This window comes from Sturnira hondurensis, unplaced genomic scaffold, assembly GCF_014824575.4.
Source record: "Sturnira hondurensis isolate 20B ecotype Veracruz unplaced genomic scaffold, ASM1482457v3 Scaffold0000880, whole genome shotgun sequence".
Taxonomy (NCBI): domain Eukaryota; kingdom Metazoa; phylum Chordata; class Mammalia; order Chiroptera; family Phyllostomidae; genus Sturnira; species Sturnira hondurensis.
In genome coordinates, this window is record NW_028073511.1 from 3,181,789 (window position 1) to 3,207,721 (window position 25,933).

Genomic DNA, 25,933 nt, shown 5'->3' on the forward strand with positions numbered 1-25,933 from the left:
TTCCCAGAATTTCCAGCTCCGGAGAATTATCTGGAGAAGTAACACCACTTTCTCTGGCCTCTCCGACAGGCTGTGAGTCACTGGCACTGGGCGGGACCCAGCCAGGTGGTGTCACTGACACTCAATTTTGGAGCGTTCTAGGGGGTGGGCTCTCTATGAAAAACGACTTCAAGTTGAAAGAAGTGTGAAACCGAGAGCACAGTTCCAAGGCTCACTGGAGCGCCGTCAACCGGACCGCTTACTGGAGGTCACGTGAACCAAGTCATCAAAAGCAGCTCCCACTCCGGGGAGCTTAAGAAAACCGAGTCGCGCGCACCCCCTCCCCGCCCGGTGACTACAAATCCCATACTGCCCTGCGCTCGCGCACTTTACGCCAGAGCAAGATGGCCGACACGATGGCCACTGCTGGGGCCGGCGGCTCCGGAACGGTAAGAGGGGAGGCGAGGGGTCGAAGGTGAGAAAGTCTGGGTATTCTATAATTTCCTTTTAGCCTGGACAACAAGTTTATACCCAGACATCTCGCCCCACCATGAGTTCCGAATAGAGAAGGGTTTTTCAGGCCGTACATGCCCCCCCCTTTGGGACTTGGCGGCGGCCTTCTGAGTTGGAGAGCCGGCGTGCTGATTGGCTCGTTTAGGGGTTGGGGACCCGGAACCTCTCCTGATTGGTCCGAAGAGACCGTTTTCGCCCTCTTATTGGCTAGCCAAAGTTGGGAGGGATTTCTGTTTCAAAATATTTAGCTTTCCTACTTTTCAGTGCTGTTACCCTTTGCCATCTCTTCAGCATCATGTGTTGTTTTAATTTCTCTTGTTAGTGAAATGGTGTGAAGATGGGAAGAACAAGAGAGGTTTTTTTTTTCTGAGAGATACATAAATTCAATCCCATCATGAGTGTTTCTTCAGGTATATATCTTGATAATCTGCTAAATTAGAAAGTACAAAACAGACACTTGTGTTATTAGACTTTTTTAAGTTTTAGGGAAGCAGAAAGGTTGTCTCCGTACTTAGAGCCCCTTGGGTGCTCAATTATTACATTTTTGTCCAAGATCTGTAAGTCTAATCAAGGGCTATCACATTTTATTAAGCACTGATAAATAAGTATTTAGCAAAAGAACGTTTGCTTGCCATTGACAATGTGTGGACTATGTGATTACATCCTTGTCCAGTGAATGAAAATCTCCTCTTTCTTGGGCTGCTGATTCACAGAGATCAGGAGGTAAACAGTCCACTAACCCTGCTGATAACTACTATCTGTCCCGGAGGCGAACCCTGCAGGTGGTTGTGAGCTCCTTGCTGACAGAAGCAGGGTTTGAGAGTGCTGAGAAAGCGTCTGTGGAAACACTGACAGAGATGCTGCAGAGCTGTAAGTACCAGGAAACGGTGGGCCTTCTTTAAGTTAACCAAACATCGGTGTTGTGTCCTGCATTGTGATAGTGTTAGAGAGGATTTAAGAAAAAGAACGTAGTAAAGTGATTTAAAGGCTTTAGAATCAGATGGAGTTGGTGTAAGTCATCCGTCTGCCGCTTAATACCTTGGGCAAGTTGCTAGATGTCCTGACTCTTTATTTCCTCATTTGCGAAATGGAATAGTAATTTGCATGTCAGCAGTTGTCAGTATGGGTGAGATGTGTATGTAAATCATTCAATGCTGGGAACGTTGTAAGCTCTTAATGACTTGCTGGTGCTGTTATTGTTGCTGTTTGTGTTCTATATTCAAAGAACTTACAGTTTTGTTGGACAGTTGGGAATAATTCCTACAAAAGAGATACTGCCACATGATGTGATCAAATGACGTATTATGTACAAAGACACAAAGAGTAAGAGTGAATAAGTTTTATAGAATGATTTAAAAAACACTTTTAAAAGAAAAGTCTTGAAGGTTAGGACCCTGGAATGGTCTCACATCACCTTTTCTGCATATACAATGTATTTCCCTGTTTGGGCCTTTTTAGGGGTAGGATAGGATGCAGGATGGGGGTATTTAGGGTATTTGGGGAGGATCAACACCTATGAATGGAAGTAAGGGAAAGGTGTAGGCAGAGGGAGTTGAACTGCAATGCCAGCCAACCCAAAACCCAGCCACCTCATTGTGGAGCACGAGAGTGGTAATTGCCTGTCAGGTGTCCTACATCAGGGAAAAGGCACTGCCTTCATGCTTTGGTCTTGATGGGTCCCTGGATGTGAGCTGCCCCAGGAAGGGCGAGACCTGGAGGAGGTGGAGCTTTCACATACCAAATGTTTTCCTAAAGCACTGACCTCAGATTTTTTTATCTTAGAATCCCTATGGACTCTTAAATATTGAGGACCTTGTGGAGTTGTATATACATGGGATGGAGATATATATGTCTCCACATTAGAAAGTAAAACAGCATGAGGAAGCTTCGTCCAGCAGAACTCCCCTGGCTGCTGCTGCTGAGAATAAGTCTACCAAGACATGATCTGCTTGGGGAGGAAAGGCTGATCAGTCTCTCTCATTGGGTTTTTATTGAGTTTAGCAGAAAGGAGGTTTGGTTTACAGATAACATTTCTGAGATCACCGGGCTCCTTTTGAGTCAGGGTCTGGTAGACAGGGTGATGCCGATTGGCTGTAAAACCTGGGGAAACAAACTTATTTTGTGCTTGGACCCTTAATATTTGAACTGAAGACATTCTTAGCAAAGCAGGTTTCACGGAGCTTTATGCATTCTTTTCTTAGATCTGCTCAGTGCCCCACCAGCAACTGGCCATTCCGGCACAGGGCTGTACCCCCTTTAGCATTGTTTCAGGCCTGAATTGTGGGGTGTGGGGGCGGGGGAAGCAAGGCTGCTAAGAGACTAGAAGAGTTTTTACAGATAGAATTAAGACTCAGGCTATGATAGAGCCGAAGGGTGAGAGTTTTTTGTGACTTCTCCACAATCCCCTAAGTCCTTCCCTGATGGCCCTTTCATGACTGGGTCTGTCTTAGGTTGTTCCTTCCTTGAGGAATCTTACCCATTATTGACTATACAGCCATCCTCCAGGGGCCAAACAGGGTGAAGTGAAAGGGGCAGAGGCTGCACCCCTGCTGGGAGGATAAGTTTTGTCTCCTTAGTGGCTCATGGTCCCAAGGGCCCCTAGCTGTGTGGCCTTTTTGCCTGTCAGTGGGGTTACACCTTCTGAAACCAGACAGATGGTTCCCAATAAAACAGAAAAATTTTAAATGTAAGAATGAACAAGGATGAGGTCTGCTATTCGTCAGAACCATGATGTCATCACACGTCATATAGCCTCTGGAGAACTACATGAGACAATGAATGAAAAAGTCAAACAATGTCTTAATTTTATTATGGAAACAGTTTTGGCCTGTGAACTTCGGAAAGTTTTTCAGGTTCACCCAGGGATTCCCGGACCACACTTGGAGAACGGAATGGTCTGGTAGTTCCCATTAGATTTTCCCCTCAGTGAACAGATGCTGCCCGCTGTGTTCACGTGTGGGGCTAGTATTAGTGACCTGCTCGGGTAGCACTATGAGCTGGGGACAGGTTCTCACTGAGACACCCTTCCCTGCCAAGCAGTACTTGTCCTTGTGTCTTCTGAACCATTAGGCCCCTAGAGCCGGGGTTCCATACCCTACTGGACCCCTTTTATAGCTAATGAATTCTGTGGACCCATCCCCAGAAAATGGCTTTTATGTGTATGTACAATTGAGCATGGTCTCAGTTTTCCCAACCACTTCTGAGGCCTATTTATGGAGTCTAGCTTATACCTTCCCCTTTCCCCTGAAGGACTTTAGCATGACTCTTTTTTATTTAAAAACACATTTTTTAAAAAAGATTGTATTCATTTATTTTTAGAGAAAGGGCAAGTGAGGGAGATAGAGAGGGGAACATTGGTGTGTGAGAGAAACATCTATCAGTTGCCTCTTGCCTGCCGCCATCTGGGGACCCGGCCCACAGTCAGTGACCTTTCTGTTTGTGGGATGACACCCAGCCCACCAAGCCACGCCAGTCAGGGCTGGCATGACCTTTTTTTTTAAGGTTTGTTTTGTTGTCACTCCAGAGAGAAGGGAAGGGAGAGGAGGAGGAGGAGGGGAGAGAAAGAGAAAGAGAAACATAAGTTGATTGCCTCCCACAGTTGGGGATCAAACCCAGGCCGGTGCCCTGACTAGGAATGACACCCGCGACCCTTCGGTTGCAGGACAGGGCCCCAGGGGGGCAGGGCCGGCAGGGCTGTTAGAGGTGCAGTGTTAGGCAGGCCGCACCGATGGTAAGACCTTTTTCATTTTGGGTGGCAAGACATACGTAACATAGAATTTACCATTTCAACCCTTCTTAAGTTTACAATTTGGTGGCATTACGTACATTCACAGTGTTCTAGAGCCATTGACTCTTTTTTGTTATTCCAAACAGAAGTTGTATGCCCATAAATGACAACTCCCTAATCCCCTTTACCCTCAGTCCCTCGTAACCTCTAATCTACTTTTCATCTCTATGAGTTGTTTTTTTCTGTTATATAGGTAGAATCTGAAAACATTTGATTTTGTGTCTGGCTGATTTCATTTAGTATAATGTGTTCAAGGTTCATCCGTGTTGTAGCATGTCTCAGTACTTTATTCCTTTCTTATGGCTAAGTAATATTCTGTGGTATGGATATGAAGACTGTCCAGAAGGTATCCAACCATGTACTATGAAAAACAGATATTTATTGAAGAAGATACAAGATACAAGAAACATTGTACAGAGGACAATGACACCTCAGTCCCCTTCAAAGTAGGCACCTTGGGACATCCCACAGTTCTCCCAATTGACATCAGCTGCCCCATTGTATTTTCCTGAATCTCACTGACGTTCTGAAATCTCTTCCCTTTCAAAGGTGAGTTTAGTGTTGGGAAAAGCCAGAAGTCACAGTGTGCCATATCTGGGCTATAGGGGGGCCGAGTCACCTGGGGGATTTGATGTTTGGCAAAAAAAAAAAACCCCTAAGACATGCATGAACAGGCATGTTGTCGTGAACAAGCTGCCCAGAGCTGCAGCCTTCTTTTTTTTTAATACATTTTATTGATTATACCATTACAGTTATTCTCTTCCCCCCCTTCATTCCCCTCCACCCGCACACTCCCTCCCCCACCATTCTCCCCCCCCCTTAGTTTATAACCACGTGTCTCAAGTTCTTTAGATTCTATATTTCCCCCACTATTCTCGCCCTCCCCCCTATCTATTTTCTACCTACCATCTATGCTATTTTCTGTGCCTTCTCCCCCCTTCTCCTCCTCCTACCCCCCTGTTTCTAACCCTCCATGTGTTCTTCATTTCTATGGTTCCACTCCTGATCTAGCTGTCCTCTTGGTTTGCTTTTGTTTTAGGTGTGGTTGTTAATAACTGTGTTTGCTGTCCTTTCACTGTTCATATTTTTCATCTTCTTTTTCTTATATAAGTCCCTTTAGCATTTCATATAATAAGGGCTTGGTGATGATGAACTCCTTGAACTTGACCTTATCTGAGAAGCACTTTATCTGTCCTTCCATTCTAAATGAAAGTTTTGCTGGATAAAGCAATCTTGGGTGTAGGTCTTTGGATTTCATGACTTGGAATACTTCTTTCCAGCCCCTTCTTGCCTGTAAGGTCTCTTTTGAGAAATCCGCTGACAGTCTGATGGGTACTCCTTTGTAGGTGACTGTCCCCTTATCCCTTGCTGCTTCTAGGATTCTCTCCTTCATTTTAGTCTTGGCTAATGTAATTATGATGTGCCTTGGTGTGTTCCTTCTTGGGTCCAACTTCTTTGGCACTCTCTGAGCTTCCTGGATTTCCTGGAAGTCTATTTCCTTTGCCAGACTGGGGAAGTTCTCCTTTATTATTTGTTCAAATAAGTTTTCCACTCGTGGCTGTTTCTTTCCCCCTTCTGGTACCCCTATAATCCGGATGTTGGAACGTTTAAAGATGTCCTGGAGGTTCCTAAGCCTCTCCTCATTTTTTTGAATTCTCATTTCTTCATTCCTTTCTGGTGGGATGTTTTGTTCTTCCTTCTGGTCCATTCCATTGATTTGAGTCCCAGTTTCCTTTCCATCACTATTGGTTTCCTGTGCATCTCCCTTCATTTCAATTAGTTTAGCCTTCATATGTTCCTCTAATTTGTGACTATAATCTACCAGTTCTGTGAGCATCCTGATAAATAGTGTCTTGAATTGTGCTTTTGAGAGGCTGGCAATTTCTTGGTCCCTTAGAGTTTTTGGCTCTGGGACTTTGCGTTTTTCTTGCACCATCTTTTGGGCTGTTCGTGCCTGTTCAGTAGCAGGATCAGAGCCCTAAAGTGTTCACTAGAACAGGGCAAGTAAGTCGCTGGGTTGTGACGTTGTATGTGGGGGCGGGGTCAAAGAGGGACAGTGGCTTACTGTCTGCCGCCTGCCGCCGAGGCCCTGGTGCCGCAGCCACCACCGTCACCAGGCCCACGCGTTTCGTTCCACTGCACGCGAGTGTGCCACCGCCGCCGTCAGCCCTCCACCACTGGGTTCACCCCCTGGAGCCTGTGTGGTCCGTGTCACTGTGCGTGAATGTGCGACCGCGGTCAGTCTGCCCCACACCCCAACTGGTTCCGGGCTGCCTGCGCGCCTAGGTCGGGGGATCTGTCCTGCCTGACCCAGCTCCGCTGCTGGCTCTGCCTCTCTTACTGTCCCCGTTGAACGGTTCGTAGTTGTCGGACTTCCGTATAATTCCGTTTTCTGGTCTTTGGATGTGTCCTAGTTCTCCAAACCTTTGTTGTATTCAAACTTGGTTGTGGGAGAAGGCACAGTGTTTCCACCTATGCCTCCGTCTTGGCGGAAGTCCTAGCTGCAGTCTTCTGAATCATCCGAATAGTTTCCTCGGAGGAATGTTCAAGTTTAACACAAAATTTGGTGCAGATTTGTTGCTGTACTCACTCAGTCATTTTTAATGTGACGGCACACAGTGCAGGTGCTCACCCAGTGGCATCTCCTGCCCTCACTGACTAGTACAGTGAAGTTGTGATTCACGCATACACGTTCCGGTCAACTCTGCTTGGCTGCCAGGTTACATCAGTGTCACACAAACCGTTCTCGTTAGAGTAACGATGGCTGGACTTTTTCTGGACAGACTGTCTAGACCATGTTTTGTTCATCCATTTATTTTTCGGTGGGCATGGCATCGTTTCCACCTTCAGACTGTTGTGAATATTGCTGCTATGAACATTGGGATGCAAGTATCCCTTTGAGTTCCTGCTTTCCATGTGTTTGTTTGGGTATATACCCAGGAGTTGAATTGCTGGCTCTTACGGTTATTTTGTGCTTAACTTTTTGAGAACTGAGAATAAGACTTTATGTCTTTGACCCTTTCTTAGACATTTCAGAAATTGGGAGGAGTGCCAAGTCTTACTGTGAGCATACGGCGAGGACCCAGCCCACGCTGTCGGATATCGTGGTCACGCTTGTGGAGATGGGTGAGTTCTCCGGTGCAGCTGCGGTGGGGTTACGGGAGAGCCAGGAGTCCCCAGGAGTCGGTCGTGTCTGCGTCAGCCCGCGAGGGTTATTAGTAGAAGGTTCCCTTTAACAGACCTCCTCACTCCTGTTGGGCTTTCTGTTGAAGCTGCTTCTCAGTGGCAGCAAAAGCCTTGAGTTGGGAGTTTAAGCTATTTCAACACAATATTATTCCCTCTTCCATGTTCAGTATCCAGTGGTCTGGGCAGTGACTTTTGTTTTCTTACTCCTTAGGTTTTAATGTGGACACTCTCCCTGCCTATGCAAAACGGTCTCAGAGGATGGTCATCACTGCCCGTAAGCGCCTTTGAACTGAGGTTCTCAGTAATGCCCAATATGCTAGTGGAATGAACTAACCGAATAGGGCAGGGATCAGTTTGTTTAGCTACTTCCGGGAATCAAACCCGGGCCATGGTGGTGCTATTCAGCTACTTCCTTTTTGCAGGCTCCCTTCCATTATTTGGGGTTGTCTATAATAGAATCTTAGTTTGGGCCAATACGACTGGGATGTAAAACTCAGTCACTGGAAAGGAAAACCGTCTCTGAGATGTCGCTATGGTTCTTGTGCTTTAGCCCCAGGGGGCAGTTGGTGCTGCTTTAAAAATGCCACAGCTCTTGTTCTTCTTAGATCAAGGGTCAGAAGCTATGGTCTGTGGGCCTGATGGAGCCCACCACCTGTTTCTGTAAACGAAGTTCTGTTGGAACACAGCCACGGTTCCTTACTGTGGTTGCCTCGTGCTGTAATGGCAGCGCTAGCGGTGGTGGTGGACCGTAGGCCTGCAAAACCTGAAACACTCACTCTGTCTCTACACAAAACGTACGATGACCTGTGCCTCAGATAGAAGCTGAGCGCTGTAAACTGAGTTCAGACTAGTGAGTGTGGGCTTGCAGGACCTGGGGAGAGTTCACTAGATTTTTTTATCATCACTTTTTTCAAGCTGGCATCTTCTGAAGAGCTGCCCTGTCCAGGAGCAGTGGAAGGCGCCATTTTCAATCCCCTGTCATTGTCATTGGCCCACACTTACTTACCCTGGCATATTGTATGTCTTTGCTATCTTGGCTCCATGAAAAGCGAGTAAGCAGCCCATCTAACTCCTTAGTTCCTCAGCATCCTTAGTATGCTCTTCTGTGGAGAGCATACTAAGTGGACGTTGTCACAGCCACCCACTCACCTGCCTAAGAGGCATGCAGGCAGATTGTTGTAGGTGGGAGTGTCACCCAAAGTTATTCAGCAGGGCTAGGCATGTGGGTGTGACTTCAGGACCTTAAGTCCTTAAAGGCCTATTAAAATAGAAACATGAAGTACCTGATGTTCAGAAAATTGAGGTCCAGCATTTACTTTGAGAAAAGCAGGGTTTGGATAGGGGAGTAATAGGCGGTGACTCTGTTGCAGCTCCGGTGACCAATCAGCCAGTGGCCCCCAAGGCTCTCACTGCAGGGCAGAACCGACCCCACCCGCCGCACATCCCCAGCCACTTCCCTGAGTTCCCCGACCCCCACACCTACATCAAAACTCCGGTGAGTGACGGGGACATGGTGGGGGCTGTGACTAATGCACAGCAGTGAGTTCCTACTGACTGTTGGACCACAAGCTTGTTGGTAAAAGGTGGGCTCAGAAGTCAGAATGTCTTTTCTTGTTGATAAACAAGTTGACAAAGGAGAATTATGTTCTCTAGCTGGCTGACAAAAAATACAGTTAACAAGAAATTGGAGTCTGTGCAGTTTTGCCCGTCCTACCACAACACAGAAGGACCTAGCCACATTAAGAGACTGGAAGGAAAAAAAAAAAGAGAGAGAGAGAGACTGGAAGGGTATTCCACAAAATGTTTGTAGTAATTTTCAGTGGGCCATAGGTAACTGTGTGTTATTTGTGTGTGCTTTTCTGGGTTTTCCAGACTTTCCATAGAAAAGGAGTTATTTTTGAGATTGGGGTAAAGATTGTTTAAAACATACTTGGTGGCAACATGAAGTAAAACTTACTGTAACTGATTCTGGGTCTGAATGAGGACAAATGGAGCTGTCTGCCATGTTCACACGTGTTCTCGTTCACCAGATTGGCAGTGTTGCCCCCCTTTGGGGACAGTGCAGTGCGCAGACGGGTCCCCGAGGCTCTTGCACACACCTCCTCCTTCCCCGCCTCCACCCCAGGTCTGGGTGCAGATGTGGCATCATGTGGGCAGCGGAGACGAGCCCTGCAGGACATTTCTCCACACTCAGGACACTGAGGGAAGGAGCAGTCAGTCACTACCAAGCAGCACAGCTGCTGCTCTCGACCAGTGGTCTCTGTGTCAGGGTCCCAGAGCTGCTGAAACAAAGTGCCCCAAACGCCAGGTGCTGTAGAACAGCAGAAATTGTTTGTCTTACAGCTCTGGAGGGCACACGTCCAAAGTCAAGGTATTGCCAGGGCCATGCCTCCTCTGAACCTGTAGGAGGATCCTTCTGTGCCTTTCTGAGTTTCTGGCAGTATGTAGGCACTCTGTGCATCCCTCAGCTCGCACAGGCAGCATTCCAGTCTTCTGTCTTCCTGTGGCGCGCCATCTGTGTCTCTGTCTTCACCGGGCCATTTTCTTACAAGGGTGAAGTTTGTATGGGAGTGGGGTCCCACCCTGCTCTCGTATGACCTCTTCTTAACTGAACACATCTGCCGTGACCCTGTTTCCAGACGAGATCATGTTCTGAGACACCAGGGGTTGAGACCTCAACCTACTTTTTAGGGGACACAGTTCAGATGAGATCAGGCACATTCAGGATGGTATGGCCATACACTTGGGGACACAGTTCAACCAATAATAGCCTCTAACTCTATTATAATGTATTTCTGTCAGTAAAAATGTTAAGTACATACTCTATACACATTCATGCTTTTTAAAAATATATATTTTATTGATAATGCCATTACAGTTCTAATTCCCCCCTTCATTCCCCTCCACCCTGCACACCCCCTTTAGTTTATGTCCATGTGTCTCAAGTTCTTTAGATTCTATATTTCCCCTACTATTCTTGCCCTCCCCCCACCTGTCTATTTCCCACCTACGGTCTATGCTACTTATTTTCTGTACCTTCTCCCCCCTTCTCCTCCCACTCCCCTGTTGCTAACCCTCCATATGATCTCCATTGCTATGGTTCTGCTCCCAATCTAGCTGTCTTCTTAGTTTGCTTTTGTTTTAGGTGTGGTTGTTAATAACTGTTAAGTTTGCTGTCCTTTCACTGTTCATATTTTTCATCTTCTTTTTCTTAGATAAGTCCCTTTAACATTTCATATAATAAGGGCTTGGTGATGATGAACTCCTTGAACTTGACCTTATCTGAGAAGCACTTTATCTGTCCTTCCATTCTAAATGAAAGCTTTGCTGGATAAAGCAATCTTGGCTGTAGGTCTTTGGATTTCATGACTTGGAATACTTCTTTCCAGCCCCTTCTTGCCTGTAAGGTCTCTTTTGAGAAATCCGCTGACAGTCTGATGGGTACTCCTTTGTAGGTGACTGTCCCCTTATCCCTTGCTGCTTCTAGGATTCTCTCCTTCATTTTAGTCTTGGCTAATGTAATTATGATGTGCCTTGGTGTGTTCCTTCTTGGGTCCAACTTCTTTGGCACTCTCTGAGCTTCCTGGATTTCCTGGAAGTCTATTTCCTTTGCCAGACTGGGGAAGTTCTCCTTTATTATTTGTTCAAATAAGTTTTCCACTCGTGGCTGTTTCTTTCCCCCTTCTGGTACCCCTATAATCCGGATGTTGGAACGTTTAAAGATGTCCTGGAGGTTCCTAAGCCTCTCCTCATTTTTTTGAATTCTCATTTCTTCATTCCTTTCTGGTGGGATGTTTTGTTCTTCCTTCTGGTCCATTCCATTGATTTGAGTCCCAGTTTCCTTTCCATCACTATTGGTTTCCTGTGCATCTCCCTTCATTTCAATTAGTTTAGCCTTCATATGTTCCTCTAATTTGTGACTATATTCCTCTAATTTGTGACTATAATCTACCAGTTCTGTGAGCATCCTGATAAATAGTGTCTTGAATTGTGCTTCTGAGAGGCTGGCAATTTCTTGGTCCCTTAGAGTTATTGGCTCTGGGGCTTTGCGTTCTTGCACCATCTTTTGGGCTGTTCGTGCCTGTTCAGTAGCAGGATCAGAGCCCTAAAGTGTTCACTAGAACAGGGCAACTAAGTCGCTGGGTTGTGACGTTGTATGTGGGGGCGGGGTCAAAGAGGAACTATGGCGTCCCGTCTGCCCCCTGCCTCCGCGGCCCTCACCGGTGCCGTAGCTGCTGCCGTCACCAGGCCCACATGTTTTGTCCCACTGCACGCGAATGTGCCACTGCTGTCAGCCCTCACCCCCTGGGGCCTGCGTGGTCCGTCTCACTGTGCGCGAATGTGTGACCTCGGTCAGTCTGCCCCACATTCTGACTGGTTCCGGGCTGCTTGCGCGCCTAGGTCAGGGGATCTGTCCTGCCGGACCCTGCTCGCTGCTGGCTCTGCCCCTCTTACAGTCCCCGTTGAATGGTTAGATGTAGTTGGACTTCTGTATAATTCAGTTTTCTGTCCTTTGGCTGTGTCTTTGTTTCTCCAAACCTTTGTTGTATTCAAACTTGATTGTGGGAGAAAGCACAGTGTTTCCACCTATGCCTCCATCTTGGCGGAAGTCCCCAGGTCTTGCATTTTTAATGTCTGTGACAAGTATGTTCAAAATCTATCCACTCTGAGACAATTTTAAACGTATCAGAAAATCCCATTTCTGTGTTTAAGTGTGCCCGTGGGAACTGTGTGCATGTGACACTGCCAGGTTAACACTGACAACAGTGGGAATGTTTTCAAGTGCCCTCTTTAAAAATCCTGTCTCCAGCCATAGCCGGGTGGCTCAGTTGGTTAGAGCATCATCCCATACATCAAAAGGTTGTGGGTTCAATCCCCAGTCAGAGCACATACCTAGGTTGTGGGTTTGATCTCTAGTTAGGGCACATATGTTAGGCAGCTGATCGATGTTTCTCCCTCTCTCTCACTTACTCAATCTCTTTCTCTCTCTGTCCCCTTCCTCCATTCCTCCTACCCTCCCTCTCTCAAATCAGTAAACATATCCTTGGGTAAGGATTTTTTTTTAAATCCTATCTCTGTATCACAAAGTATAGTTACCTTCTTGGTCATTGTTACAATGTCACCTGTACCAATGTTTTTGCCAGCTTCTTGTTCTGACTAGATCTCAATCATCTTTTACTCCATCAAGTAATTGCCAAAGAGCTCAGAATTAGGACCAGGAGGAGTGTGAGGACTTCCATTTTCTTGCACTTGCACTTAAATTAATATCATCAGTTTGTATTTCTTTGAGGGATTTTTTTTTTGGACATATTCATTCTGCAGAGGTTGGATTAAGAAAACAAGATGCACCCTGGGTGGTGTGGTTCAGTGGGTTGAGTGCAGGCCTGTGAAGGTTGTGGGTTCAATTCCCAGTCAGGGCACATGCCTGGGTTGCGGGCCAGGTCCCCAGTTGAGGATATGCAAGAGGCAACCAATCAACATTTCTCTTAGACATTGATGTTTCTCTCCCTCTCTTTCTCCCTCCCTTCTCTTCTCTCTAAAAAATAATTAAAATATTAAAAAAAAAAGAAGATGGACAATGTGGGGATCCATTTAAGCAGCCACTCGTGTGCTCCAAGATGTCACATCACCCTGATGGAACCATTGGTCCCTATCAGGGCTTCCATGGGGGACTCCCACTCTGCCTTCCGCCTCTCTTACACCTGAGACCACCTGTCATGGGAGCCAATTGAAGACTCAGGGTCAATGCGTAGTAAATATTTGTACATTTTGTAACTTTTCAGATGAAGAGTAAATATTAATAATACTGGCATCAATTTCTTTCTCCCCCTTCCATTGCCCTTTGGGGATCCCTGCTCTAAGTGATGATGGTAGCGGGTTGTTTAAAGGGTGGGAGGACAAAGAAACAGCAAGGCAGGTTCCTGAGGAGAGCGGAACGATCTGTTGGTGTTACTGCAGTGTCTTTGCTGTCCTTTTTAGACCTACCGCGAGCCCGTGTCCGACTACCAGGTCCTGCGGGAGAAGGCTGCATCCCAGAGACGTGACGTGGAGCGGGCACTCACCCGTTTTATGGCCAAGACAGGCGAGACCCAGAGTCTTTTCAAAGATGACGTCAGCACGTTTCCGTGTGAGAATCTGTCCCCTCTTTGGACCTGTCTTGTCAATTGAGATAATCACAGCATCTTCCCTTACTCTAAGCATGGTAGGAAGAAACAAACAAGCTTCATTCTTGTCTTGGGTGCGTCTCGTTCTTCAGATTTCTGGCTCTTTTTCCCAGGTCTTAAGGGCTTGGTCCCTAACTGATGACTCTGAACAGTAATGGCCTCTGTTGGGATTGGCCACTTGAGGTACATTGGGTTTAGGTTACCTCAAGGGTGACTGATCCCTGGGTGTCAGAGAGACTCATGCAGTAGAAGTGGCAGCTCTGGAGGTAGGAGGGACAGTGGCATCGGGGGGCAGGGCAGTTAGAGAACACTGTCCTGGCACAGGTACCTTCTCGTTTCCCATCTCGGCACTGCTGTTTCGCCATGAGACCAAGCCATCTCACCTCTATAGGCCTCGGGTTTTCCAGGGAAAGTAGTTGGAGTGACTCATTCAGTCAGAGAGTGTTCACTGTGTGCTGGGGCCTGAAGTGAGAGCAGCTAAGTTATTAAGTTCCACAGGCTGTGCTAATCATTTTCCCTAAATCATCTCATTAAATCCTCTCAGGAGCCTTTGAGTCAGATGCTGTTATCACCACCATTGTAGGAAGCCAGTGCTTATAAGGAGGAGAAAGGAAGTGACTTGGCCAAGGTCACACAGCTAGCAGCTTTCAAACTTAGACTGAGTCCTGATAATCACGTTCTACCATACGGAGAGACTTTTTTTGTGTTTATTTGTTTATTCATTCATTTTGGCAACAATTTCTTCTCATCCTCAGTGCTTTTGGGAAAAATGAGAGTGTATTTACTTGAAATGCCCCCCAGCTCAGTGGTTGCACTTACATGCTGAGAGTTCCCAAATCCACATTTGGACTTCAATCCCTCAGGCCTTTGGGATCAGTATCTCTGCTCTAGAAATGAGGCCAAGAGTGTTAACTGGCTTTGGGTATAAGGTCACTGAGCTGATGGTTTACTAGGATTCAGCCCCAGTTCTGTCTGATTTTAGACGTCCTTGGAGAAAGTCAGCTCTGAAGTTACAGTGCTCGAGTTCAAACCCCATTCTGCTGTTTTCTGTGTGCCGGAGGAAGTCACTTAACCTCACTGTGTCTCAGGATCCTGATCTGTAAAATGGGGCTGGGAACTGTACTTAGCAGTTGTCGTGGAGGTGATGACTGAAGAGAGTACATGCAAAGCCTGTGGAACATGGCCTGGCCCACAGCAGTGCTCAGAGGGTGCCAGCCGTCATCGTCACGTGGCGCTGCTCACTGATCTCTTGTAAGGCCCTAGGCCATTTGCAAGGACTCTGTGACAGTGGAACCATGTCTCTCTCCCAATCCCACAGTGATTGCTGCCCGACCTTTCTCCATCCCCTACCTGACTGCTCTTCTTCCCTCTGAACTGGAGATGCAACAAATGGAGGAGACCGACTCTTCAGAGCAGGATGAGCAGACCGACACAGAGAACCTCCCTCTTCACATCAGCACGGTGAGCCTGCCTTTCGCCTGCGTCAGAGTAACCCCCAAACTAGCCCACACTGCCCTCAGCCTGGCATCCTGGGAACTGGATGTGACCTAGCCCAGGTCTCCGCTTTAGGGACTTGCATGATGGGCTCATGATGATCCAGGTGTGACATGATCTATAGCTTGAGGCAAGTCCGTGTCCTGGGCATTCAGTCAGTCAGTACATACTGAATGAGCACCTGCCAGAGCAGGCCCAGTTCTAGGTGCCGGCGATTTAGCAGGAGACAACATAGACAGAATTTCTTCCCCTCATGGAGCTAAGGTACAAAATAATAAACAAGGAGATGGGAAGTAACTGTTGGGCATGGGGGAAATATGGTATTAGGGTGATTGCGAAGGTGACAGGTGAGTACAGACCTGACAGAATACAGCTTAACACGTATCTGGGAGTAGAGCATTCCTCACAGAGGGAGCAGAGGTGCAAGGGCCCAGAGGTGGGAGCCGCTGTGCTGGAGAACAGCAAGGCTGCTAGGGTGGCCAGGGTGGTGTGAACGCGGGCGGAAGTAGGGAATGAGAGCGGAGAGCTCAGGGGAGTCAGATCTTACAGGCTGTGTTAAACATGGGCTGTCTCTCAGTCAGGTGGGAGCCGTGGGAAATGCCGAGCAGAGGAGGGCCAGGAGAGGGGTGGGTTTGTCACCAGCATCAGTCAGGTCGCAGTGTCGAGAGTAGATCAGAAGGTAAGGGGAGAAGCAGAGAAACCAGTTAGGAGGTTCTTGCAGTAAACTGAGAGATGGTGGTAGAAGCAAAAATAATGACACATGGTCAGATAAATTATTGGTCAAATTCTAGATTATTTTCAGTGTAGAGCCTATGGATGGAGTGGATGTGAGTAGGGGGAGGGGAGAGTCAAAGATAAGTGCAGGTTTTTTTGCTTGAACAACAGGAAAGATGGAGTTTCCTTTAACCGTGACAAGGAAGGCTGTTGGGTGGAACAGGTGGTGGGGGGTGGGGGGGAAGCCAGGAGTTCAGGGTTATAGGAGGTAAGTTTGAGGTACTTATTAAACATCCAGGTGGTGATGCAGATAGAGAGATGCTGTATGAATTGGAGTTTGAGAGGCCGCTAGGGCTATAGATGCAAACTTGGGAGTTATCAGTGCATAACTCATGGTGTAAAACCATGAGATTAGATGATCTCCTAGGGAATGAGTGGACAGAAGAAGTATAAGGACTGAGCCCTCAGGCTCTCTGCTGTCCAGATGAGGAGCTGGTGAGGGCACAGCTGCAGAGGGGGGAGAACCCGGAGGCTGCGGTGTACTGGGGGCCGAGGGAAGGAAGTGTTTTGGGGAGATAAGAGTGGTCGTGTCAAAACCTTCAGTTTCAGTAATATGAGGACTGAGAAGTGGTCCATTGGATTTTGTGGTGTGAGTGTAATGTGTGATCGCAATGAGAGCAGGTGCCGTGAGAGTGAGAGCAAGGGCCTGTGGTAAGGGGCCGGACGGGAGAAGAGCAGTCGGCAGGGTGAGGAGAGACTTGCACTGACCATTACAGTAGCCACATGGAGCTATTTAAATTTAAAATCATTTAAACTAAATGAAACTAAAAATTTATTGTCTCAGTTAATACTAGCCACATTTTTTAAAATATTTTTTGATTATGCCATTACAGTTGTCCCATTCCGCCCCTTCACTCCCCTCCACCCTGCACACCCCTCCCCCACCATTCCCCCCTTTAGTTTATGTCCACATGTCTCAAGTTCTTTAGATTCTATATTTCCCACACTATTCTTGCCCTCCCCTCTATTTTCTACCTACCATCTGTGCTACTTATTTTCTGTACCTTCTCCCCCCTTCTCCTCCTCCCACTCCCCTGTTGTTAACCCTCCATGTGATCTCCATTTCTGTGGTTCTGTTCCTTTCTAATAGTTTGCTTTTGTTTTAGGTGTGGTTGTTAATAACTGTGTGTTTGCTGTCCTTTCACTGTTCATATTTTTCATCTTCTTTTTCTTATATAAGTCCTTTTAACATTTCATATAATAAGGACTTGGTGATGATGAACTCCTTGAACTTATCTGAGAAGCATGTTCTCTGCCCTTCCATTCTAAATGCAAGCTTTGCTGGATAAAGCAATCTTGGCTGTAGGTCTTTGGATTTCATGACTTGGAATACTTCTTTCCAGCCCCTTCTTGCCTGTAAGGTCTCTTTTGAGAAATCCGCTGACAGTCTGATGGGTACTCCTTTGTAGGTGACTGTCCCCTTATCCCTTGCTGCTTCTAGGATTCTCTCCTTCATTTTAGTCTTGGCTAATGTAATTATGATGTGCCTTGGTGTGTTCCTTCTTGGGTCCAACTTCTTTGGGACTCTCTGAGCTTCCTGGATTTCCTGGAAGTCTATTTCCTTTGCCAGACTGGGGAAGTTCTCCTTTATTATTTGTTCAAATAAGTTTTCCACTCGTGGCTGTTTCTTTCCCCCTTCTGGTACCCCTATAATCCGGATGTTGGAACGTTTAAAGATGTCCTGGAGGTTCCTAAGCCTCTCCTCATTTTTTAAAATTCTTGTTTCTTCCTTCTTTTCTGTTTGGTTGTTTCTTTCTTCCTTTTGGTCCACACTATTGATTTGAGACCCAGTTTCCTTTCCATCACTATTGGTTTCCTGTGCATTCCCTTTCATTTCAATTAGTTTAGTCTTCATTTGTTCCTCTAATTTGTGGCTAAAATCAACCAATTCTGTGAGCATTCTGATCACCAGTATTTTGAACTGTGCATCTGAAAGGCTGGCTATTTCTTGGTCTCTTTGAATTATAGGTTCTGGGGCTTTGAGCTCTTCTTGAGTCATAATGTTTGGTCTGTTCGCACCTGTTACGTATGAGGGGCGGAGCCTTAGGTGTTCACCAGGGTGGGGCGACCCAGTTGCTGGGTTGTGACGAGGTCTGGCTGGGTGGTTCGTTGCTGTCAGACTTCCGTACAGTTCAATTTTCACTGTTTTGGCTGTTTTTGTTTCTAAAACTTCGCTGCCTTTAAATTTAGTTATGGGAGGGGGCACAGTGTTTCCACCTACACCTCCATCTTGACCAGAACACTAGCCACATTTTAATAGCCACGTATAGGTAGTGGCTCCCATACTGGGCAGTGCAGATACAAACGTTTCTATCATCACAGAAAGTTCCATTGGACTGCGTTTATAAAGACAGTTATTTCAAGGAACTTGAAGTAAAGAGAAGGAGAGAAATGAAGTTGTAACTAAAGGAAAAATTAAGAAGTTAAGAGAGGTGGGTTTTGTTTTTTAAGCTTCAAGAAAAACACGTTTGCCTGCTGATGGGGATGATCGGGCAGAGCGGGCAGATTGACGCAGGAGGGAGAAGCGTTCTGGGGGGATGCTCTTGGGTTGATGGCAGGGCGTGGGAGCTAGTGCCCATGTGAGGCGCCAGCCTCGTTCTGGACATTTCATTCCCAGGATGGGAGATAGAGCCATCCCAGGCTGCTCCCTCCCATGTTGTTTTGGGCTGTGAAAAATAAATGAAAAGACTTTGCAAAAAGAATTCTAGCAACAGCCCTGGCTGGTGTAGCTCAGTGGATTGAGCGCGGGCCTGCAAACTGCACGATCGTGGTTCAATTCCCAGTCAGGGCACATGCCTGGGTTGCAGGCCAGTTCCCAGCAGGGGCCAGTTCCCAGCAGGGGATGCACGAGAAGCAACCATACATTGATGTTTCTCTTCCTCTCTCCTTCCCTTCCCCTCTAAAGATAAATAAATAAAATATTTAAAAAAAAAAGAATTCTAGCAACAAATTACATATAGCCAAAAGGACTTGTTACTTTGTTGGACTGGCAAATATATGTTTAAAATCTATAAAAAGAAGTACAGTGATAATTCTTCTCATCCTTGTTCCCAACTTTCCCACCTACAAAGCAAGCAGTCACCAGTCTCCTGTGTGTCCTTCTAGACACGTGTTTCTTTATTGTTGTTTTAAACACAAGCAGCAAGTCACAAGCAGTTTCTCCCTTGCAGTTCTCCCTCCTCGGTGTGTCTTGGCGATCATTCCGTGTCCGTGTATGACAAGTGTCTCCATCCCTACTCTCAGCCTCGTCATGCGCTGCCCTGTGGATGCGACAATGAAACTCAACCAGTCCCCTGTGGGCATTTAGGTTGTTTCGATCCTTAGCATTTGCAGACATTGTTAGTTAATTAAATAACTGGTGTTTTAGATTACTCTTGTATCTGGTGATGGCAGCATGTCTGGCAAGAACTGTTGCTACATGGTTTTTACTTAACCTGGTCTGGTTTCTCCATCTACTTGAACATAAAGGGGCTGTTCATGTTAAATCGGTGTGTGATAGAATTCTTTTTCTCTTCCCTTTGAACCAGCTGTCTTCTGCAGGTATTTCAGTGTCTAAACTTTTGCTCTTTTATGAACAGTGTGGCATCATTGTTTATTTTGTACCGGGTGATATGGGCCAGACACGGCTCCTGGTCTTTGGGACACAGCAGTGAACAGAAGGAAGAAAACATCTACCTTTCAGGACCTGTGTGTGGGCAGCAGGGCAACGACAGTCAATGGAGTGTTTAGATACATTTTTATGTAGTATATTAAAGATTAAAGTGCTGTTGGGGAGAGAGAAGACCCAGGGTGGAGAGTGGAGGTCTCAGTTTTAAATAGGGTGCTCAGAGTAGACACCACTGAGGAGGTGACGTTTGAGCAGAGGGTTGACGGAGCTGAGGGAGTGAGCCATGTGGATGTCTTCTGGGAAGGGGGCAGCCCGTGCAAAGGCCCTGAGGGACAGCGTGGAGGTGAGCGTGGGTGTGGCTGAGGAAGGCAGAGGGGGAGAGGGCGGTATCAGATCATGTAGACCTTGTAAGCCATTTTAAGAACTGTCTTTCAACTGGGTGAAATGGGAGTTGTGGGAAGGTGTGGAGCAGAGGAGGGACGTATGTGAACGAACTTCCGGGGTCACCACTACTGTGAGGGAAGGGACAGTAGCCAGGCAGACAGAGGAGGAGCTCTAGAGGGAGGTAGTTAGGGAGCAGCTGCCAGCGTCCAGGCGGGAGGCAGTGGTGGGCCCTACGTACCGGGTGGTCACACACGGACATTGGAAGTGGTCAGATTCTGCCTGTATTTTGAAGGAAAGGCCAAGAGGTTTTCCTGACAGATTGGATGTGGGATGTCAGAGAAAGAAAACAAGCAAGAATGACTTGAGTTCTTGGCTTAAACAACTGGAAGGATAGAGTTGCCATCCCCAGTGGCCAGGAGGACCATGGGAAGGGCTGTTCAAGGAACAGGGGAAGGTCCAGAGTGCAGTTTGAGCTGCCTGCTTGACAGTCCAGTGGAGAGGTTGAGTGGTTGTGGCTGCAGCTGTGTGAGCCTGGAGGCGGGGACAGGTGGGGCGGGGAGAGGTCCATGCGGGTGGGAGTTGTCAGTGTGGAAAGGACACTGAGGCCGTGGGACTGGATGCAGTCACCTGGGGGGAGGGGCATGAGGGGCTCCTTAGCACGCACACATTGCCTGAGTCTGGCCTTTCCAGACAGACTTCTGCTCCCACTGTTTTTACAAATCACAGTCGGTTTGGTACTTTACCAATTTTATTTACTCTTGCCCCTCGAGGCTACCTGTCCCTGAGGGAGGCAAGGAAGTGGCATTTCCAGAAACTCTGCTTGGGAGAAGAAAAGCTGTTGTCCGTGACTGGGACCCACATCCTGGCCTTGTGAGACAGGGAGCCAAAGGGAGGAGCCCCCGTGCCCGCCAGCAGAGGCGCAAGGCTGGCTTTCCAGCACTCCTGTGTCACCTCCATCCTTACTTCAGGAAACACTAAGGCACAGTCGAAGTGACTTCCAGTAACTCTAAAAGTAGGCATTGACCGTAGGGAAATGATAAGAGGTGGGTAGGGGGTGGTTTCTAAATTAAGCCATAAGGAACTTTGAAAAGGTTAGCAGCCAGATGTCCAAGGCAGGTCTGGAGGCCGTAGACCCTGTGTCTGGCATGAGCTGGGTTGATCTTGGGGCACCCACTTTCAGGAGGGCCTCTGGAAGGTGCGTGGTTGCTCTAAGTCACCTGTGGTCCCGCGAGATCAGGGTTGGGAGAGGAAAAGCACAGGGGTCCTGCACAGGCCTTGGGGTTCGGGGGGGACACAGTTGATGGGACAGTCGAGAACATGCAGCGGGACCTAGAGTGACCCAGTCCCTTCAGGTTCATTGAGCCCAGAAATGTTGCCTGCCTGCTGGGCTAGCGGTGTCTGCGGGAGCCTGCTGTTTGTTTTCTGCCCTCTGATCGCAGTGCCCTCTTCCCTGCTGTCTCTTGACAACAGAATCTCCGGTTGAGGTCAGCTCCTCTTTTGCCTCAAGTCACAGAACAGAAATCTTAGTGACAGAACCCCCCTGGTCTGTGTCCAGGGGGCACAGCCCAACCAGCTTCTCTGGTCACTTACAGTCACTTAGGTATGAGCTCCTGGGTCAAGTTCTTCATGTGATTTTGCCCTCTTTCCCCTGCAGCTTCTGCTCATTTTACAGAACTTAGAAATTAGAAGCGACTATAAATAAGAATCAATCACTCTTATACCCAGAACTAGTTTTTAAAATTTCAACATAAGACTTTTGTGTGTTTACACACAATAGTGATTTTTAAAAATTTTTAATTGGGGTCGTGTTGAATATTTGTAAACTTACAAACTTTTCTGCAATGTCACTTTCTTCAAAACCCAAACCATGAGAGACCTGATTCCCAGGTTGCAGATGGGGGCTCTCGGTGGTGGCCGTGTCGGTGCCACGCCTGCCTCACCGTGGTGGGACGGACGCCCGGGGCCTGGGAGGTCCCTGGCATCTACTGCAGTATCATCATGGGCGCCATGTTGCAAGTACCAGGTGTTTGAGAAATGGGGTGGGGTTGCCTGTTAGGCTTCCCACCAGCTTTGGTTCGGGAGAGGCCCCTTCGTGGGATCGGCTTGGACCCTGTGTCTGTAAAGCATGGAGGCTCGCTTCTCTTTTCCTCATCGCCCCACAGGCTGGGCTTCCTTCTCAAGCACCAGCATTTTAGCCCCTGACCCCTTGCCCCTCCCAGGTCTCCATTCTTTGTGACTCATGTCCCTGCCTTGTCAAGCGTTCAGGGCTCTGTGTTCTGTGCTCCATTGTGTCGGGGCTGCTGGTGTCACCCTCCTCTGCTAGCCAGCCGCTGCCTGGACCTCGTTTGGTCCGAGGCAGAGATAGGCACGTTGGAAAGAAGGCAGTCCCCGAGCTTCCAGTTCCTCTGTGAGAGGGTGCTAATAGTCCCTATAGTGGGCGCAGTCTCCTTCCTTGTGCTGTTAGTGTTTTGCTTTACTTTGGTTTTGCTCAAAGGATGATTCTGGAGCCGAGAAGGAGAATGCCTCTGTCCTGCAGCAGAACCCCTCCTTGTCGGGGAGCCGGAACGGGGAGGAGAACATCATCGATAACCCCTACCTGCGTCCTGTGAAGAAACCCAAGATCCGCAGGAAGAAGTGAGTTGGAAGAGGGGGTGCAAAGAGGCTTCTCTGGCCAAAGAGGTGGTCTTCTGCTTCTTGGCAGAAAATAGAGGCTCACCAGTGGGTCTGAACCTTGGGGAGAGCTACTGTAGCGAAAGGAAGTGTTTTCCCTTTTTCTCTCCTTATTCGTCTCCCGTGCGTACCTCTCATTGTGTAGATGTTGCACTTCCTGCTGCCCCAGGACCAACCCTTACAGCCCTGGAGCTGTTGCCTCCTAGAAGGAGGGCAGGTGGGGCCTCACCAGCCAGGCTCCATGGATTCCTTTTCTTTCCAGGTCTCTCTCGTGAGCTGCGAAGGAAGCCTGCCCTGTACAGAGATGTGGACACCACCCTCCTGAGGGCGTTAAAATCACTCAAGGGAAGCAGAGAGGGTGGCCTCCCCCTGGTCGGCCGAGGCTGCTGCAGTGTGACCGGACAGGACTTTAATAGCAAACTCTGTGTTAAGATTTCCTATTTTCACTGGATGTTTGGGTTGAGGAAGATGTGATGGTAATAATAGGAGCAGCCCATAACTTCATTTATTGTCACGAGACCTGATTCCTCTGAAACCAGGGAAGGCGGCAGGAAAGAAGGGGTTCGGTGCCTTCTTGACTTGTCGCCAGAAAGACTGTTTGCCTATTTCTGTTTCAGGCCATTAGGATCCCTATTACTGACTCACAGACAAGTTGTAGCACCAGCATATCATCCTAAAACCTCCTTAAGTCTTTCCTCACCTGGGCTTTAAGTGCCCTGCTGAGCTGACCGGAGGTAACTCTGCCTTCCCTCACCTTGGGACATGGGGCCCACGTGTCACTCCTTGATCTGGGGCCGGCAGGAGCTGGGAGGTGGGAGCAGAAACCTAACATGGAGGGGAGTGGTGCGTAGCGGTGCACCCAGTCTCATCAGCCTTTGATGGGTGCTCCCTGAAACACAGCAACTCTGCTGGAACATTTATTATTTATTGTCCCTCTTGGAATGTGTGCTTGGGAGCTACCGAGGCCTGCCCCGTCATGGGAAGAGTTTTCTCTGACAAGAGCCTCTGTCAGTGATATGTCATGCTGTGACTTGGTAGAGGAATCACCAATTGTAAACAGCAGGAAAGGGACTTGATGGGGCGCGAGGGTGGGCCTGACAGGAGTGGGTGGGCCTGACAGGAGTGAGAGTGGGCCTGACAGGAGTGCTCCCGTTACGCAGAAGTGCAGCGCTGACAGGAGCCAGCAGCCAGGCCAGGCGTTCTTCCAGAAGCAGGTCAGAGTCGGTTCGATCTCTTTGCTTCCTGGGGAGAGATTTCGTCCAACACGTACTCTGCAGATCAGAAAACAAGTGCTTAAGGAAGATGCTGGGCGAGCTGGGCCCTTCTGGCTGGTCTCCGAGGGAAGGGACGCAACAACCGAGCCTCGGGAAGGAACATGCCAGTGGGGCCTGGAGGTCGTCGCGGGACAGATGAAGCGCTCCCTGGGCTCGCACCCTGATGTCCACACTGAGCTTTCCTGTGCTTGGCCCCAAGTCATCTCTCCACCTTCCATGCTCTTGGTGAACTTGAGAACTCAAAAAACTTGGTGACTCAACAGCAGGCTCCCTGTCCCTCTGGCCTCACTGTTCCCTAGGGCACGCCATCCCATCACTAAGAAGGAAGGGCTGCTTGTCAGTAACTGAAGAGGGGGTCCCAGTGAGAAAAGTGGGTTCCCCAGCTCTGGACCAAATGCGAGTTTTGGGGGTTTGTGGTGACCTGAGTGAACCTCTTCCCGCTGAGAGTGGTCAGGTGGGCCGGTCCGACCCTGGGAGTCGGGTTGGCTCATGGCGATTCTTGGTCTGTTGAGTTTGACGCCAGTCCCAGGTCTGAGTCATGGCAGCAGCAGGAGGAAACCTTCCTGGCTTGCTGTCTTCATGGCCCTGGGAGCCATGAGGTCACCCCTGTCAGCGTTCCTGAGGTCCCTCCTGCCATCGCCGTTCAAAACCGGCACTAGGAGTGCCGTGTGCTGAGGGAGAAGGCGAGATCTGGGAAAGTCAGCGGTTCTGCTGCGGGGACTCCGTTCTGGAGGTGGCACTGGGAGGTCGCTAGGCAACCGGAAACGCTGGCCGGACCACTGTTTTGTAAAAGCTGTGCCTACTCCTCGGTGTGTATTTACACATTTCTATTTTTTATAATTTGGGGGCAGTTCTTGGAGGGAAAAAGTAGTAAACAATAAGATTAAGAATGTGAGTTGTAAGCTCTTAATAAAAGGTCATGAATAAAACTTTGTAAATGAAACAGTTTTATAAGCTTTTATCTTAATTGTATTCAGAAGTCACAGCAACGAGTAAGGCTCTGAGCAGAGAAGTGAGGGGTGGCCCTTTTGTTAACTGCACCCCCTGCTAAGTGAAATTTTATTTCGGGTGTTTTCAAACCCAAATTAGAAAGGAAAGTATACATATTTTCCCTATATATCTTTCACCTAGCCTTAAAGCATCTTTTCAATTCTGTTTTATCTATTTCTCCCACTTTTTTCTTTATCTTTTTCTGGAGTATTTTTTAAAGCACATCCAAGACTTTTGTCATTTAATCTATAAATATGTCATTATACATCTCTGGTAGACTTTTTAAAATTTTAAATAATTATAGAATCACTGAGTGCTGCAGATGAAAATGTTCAGGGAGGTCATGTGTACCTTTTACGCAGTTCCCCGATGGGTGGCATCTTATGTAAACACAGTATCAAAACCAGGAGATCGGCATGGGTGTACCCCGCAGCTTGGTCACATGTGGGTCTGGGTGCCCACCCCGCAGTCAGGTCACAGCGTGTGCCCGGTAGCGCAGGCTCCGTCTGGCGTTGGCTGAGGAACCAGTAACAAGATGGTCTGGGCTTTGGGGGACACGAGTAAAAGCGGCTTTGTGTTTCTGGGGCCCTGCAGTCCCTTTGCGTAGAGCCCAGGCCGGGCCGGTCAGGAAGGAAAGGCCTGGCGACGTTTGTATTCACGGTTTGCGAGCTATGGGACAGGGCGCAGGCCACTAAACTTCCGCACCAGTTTCTGTGAGTGGCGTCATCAGGTGCCTCAACAGGAGGGTTTCGTGAGTGTCTGCAGCTGCTTCGTAAGCACAGTCATCCCGGCACCACACCGTTGTTGTTTCCTGTTGCTCTTTAGTTTTCCTTTCTACTGAATTTATTGGGGTGACACTGGTTTAAAAAATCACACAGGTGTCAGGTGCACGGTCCCACAACACATTGTCTGTACACTGTGTGATGTGCTCACCCCAAGTTTTCCATCACCGCTTACCTCCCTTACACCCTCTACCGCCCCATCCCCCACCCGGCAATCACTGCACTGTTTTCCATGTCTAAGTTGTTTCTTGTTTTTCTGTTTTTCTCAATCCCTCAGCCCCTACACATATAGCTAGTTCCCCCAAAACCCCACTCTTTGATTCAGTTGC

The 25,933-nt window shown here is 48.1% G+C and overlaps 1 protein-coding gene across 2 annotated transcripts; it reads left to right on the plus strand.

Moving 5' to 3' along the window:
- Nucleotides 1-24,772, plus strand: TAF8 (TATA-box binding protein associated factor 8). Of its 2 annotated transcripts, XM_037052619.1 has the most exons (9): nt 8-428; nt 1,206-1,362; nt 7,307-7,405; nt 7,677-7,739; nt 8,836-8,960; nt 13,445-13,592; nt 14,948-15,090; nt 22,383-22,522; nt 22,821-24,772. In XM_037052619.1, exons 1-9 carry the CDS (start codon nt 384-386, stop codon nt 22,831-22,833), a joined length of 933 nt encoding a protein of 310 aa, XP_036908514.1. In that variant the 5' UTR covers nt 8-383; the 3' UTR covers nt 22,834-24,772. The 2 variants fall into 2 exon arrangements, with proteins under 2 accessions (XP_036908518.1, XP_036908514.1); XM_037052623.1 differs by lacking the exon at nt 22,821-24,772 and having other exon boundaries at nt 1-428; nt 22,383-22,526.
- The last annotated feature ends 1,161 nt before the right edge of the window (nt 24,773-25,933 follow it).

What these genes read in the sequence shown, in the direction of transcription:
- TAF8 (XM_037052619.1), top strand. Translation starts at nt 384, where the DNA reads ATGGCCGACACGATGGCCACTGCTGGGGCCGGCGGCTCCGGAACG. An exon ending in GACAGAGATGCTGCAGAGCT is followed by an intron (nt 1,363 to 7,306) that starts GTAAGTACCAGG and finishes ACCCTTTCTTAG; the next exon opens with ACATTTCAGAAATTGGGAGG. An exon ending in TCCCTCTTCACATCAGCACG is followed by an intron (nt 15,091 to 22,382) that starts GTGAGCCTGCCT and finishes TTTTGCTCAAAG; the next exon opens with GATGATTCTGGAGCCGAGAA.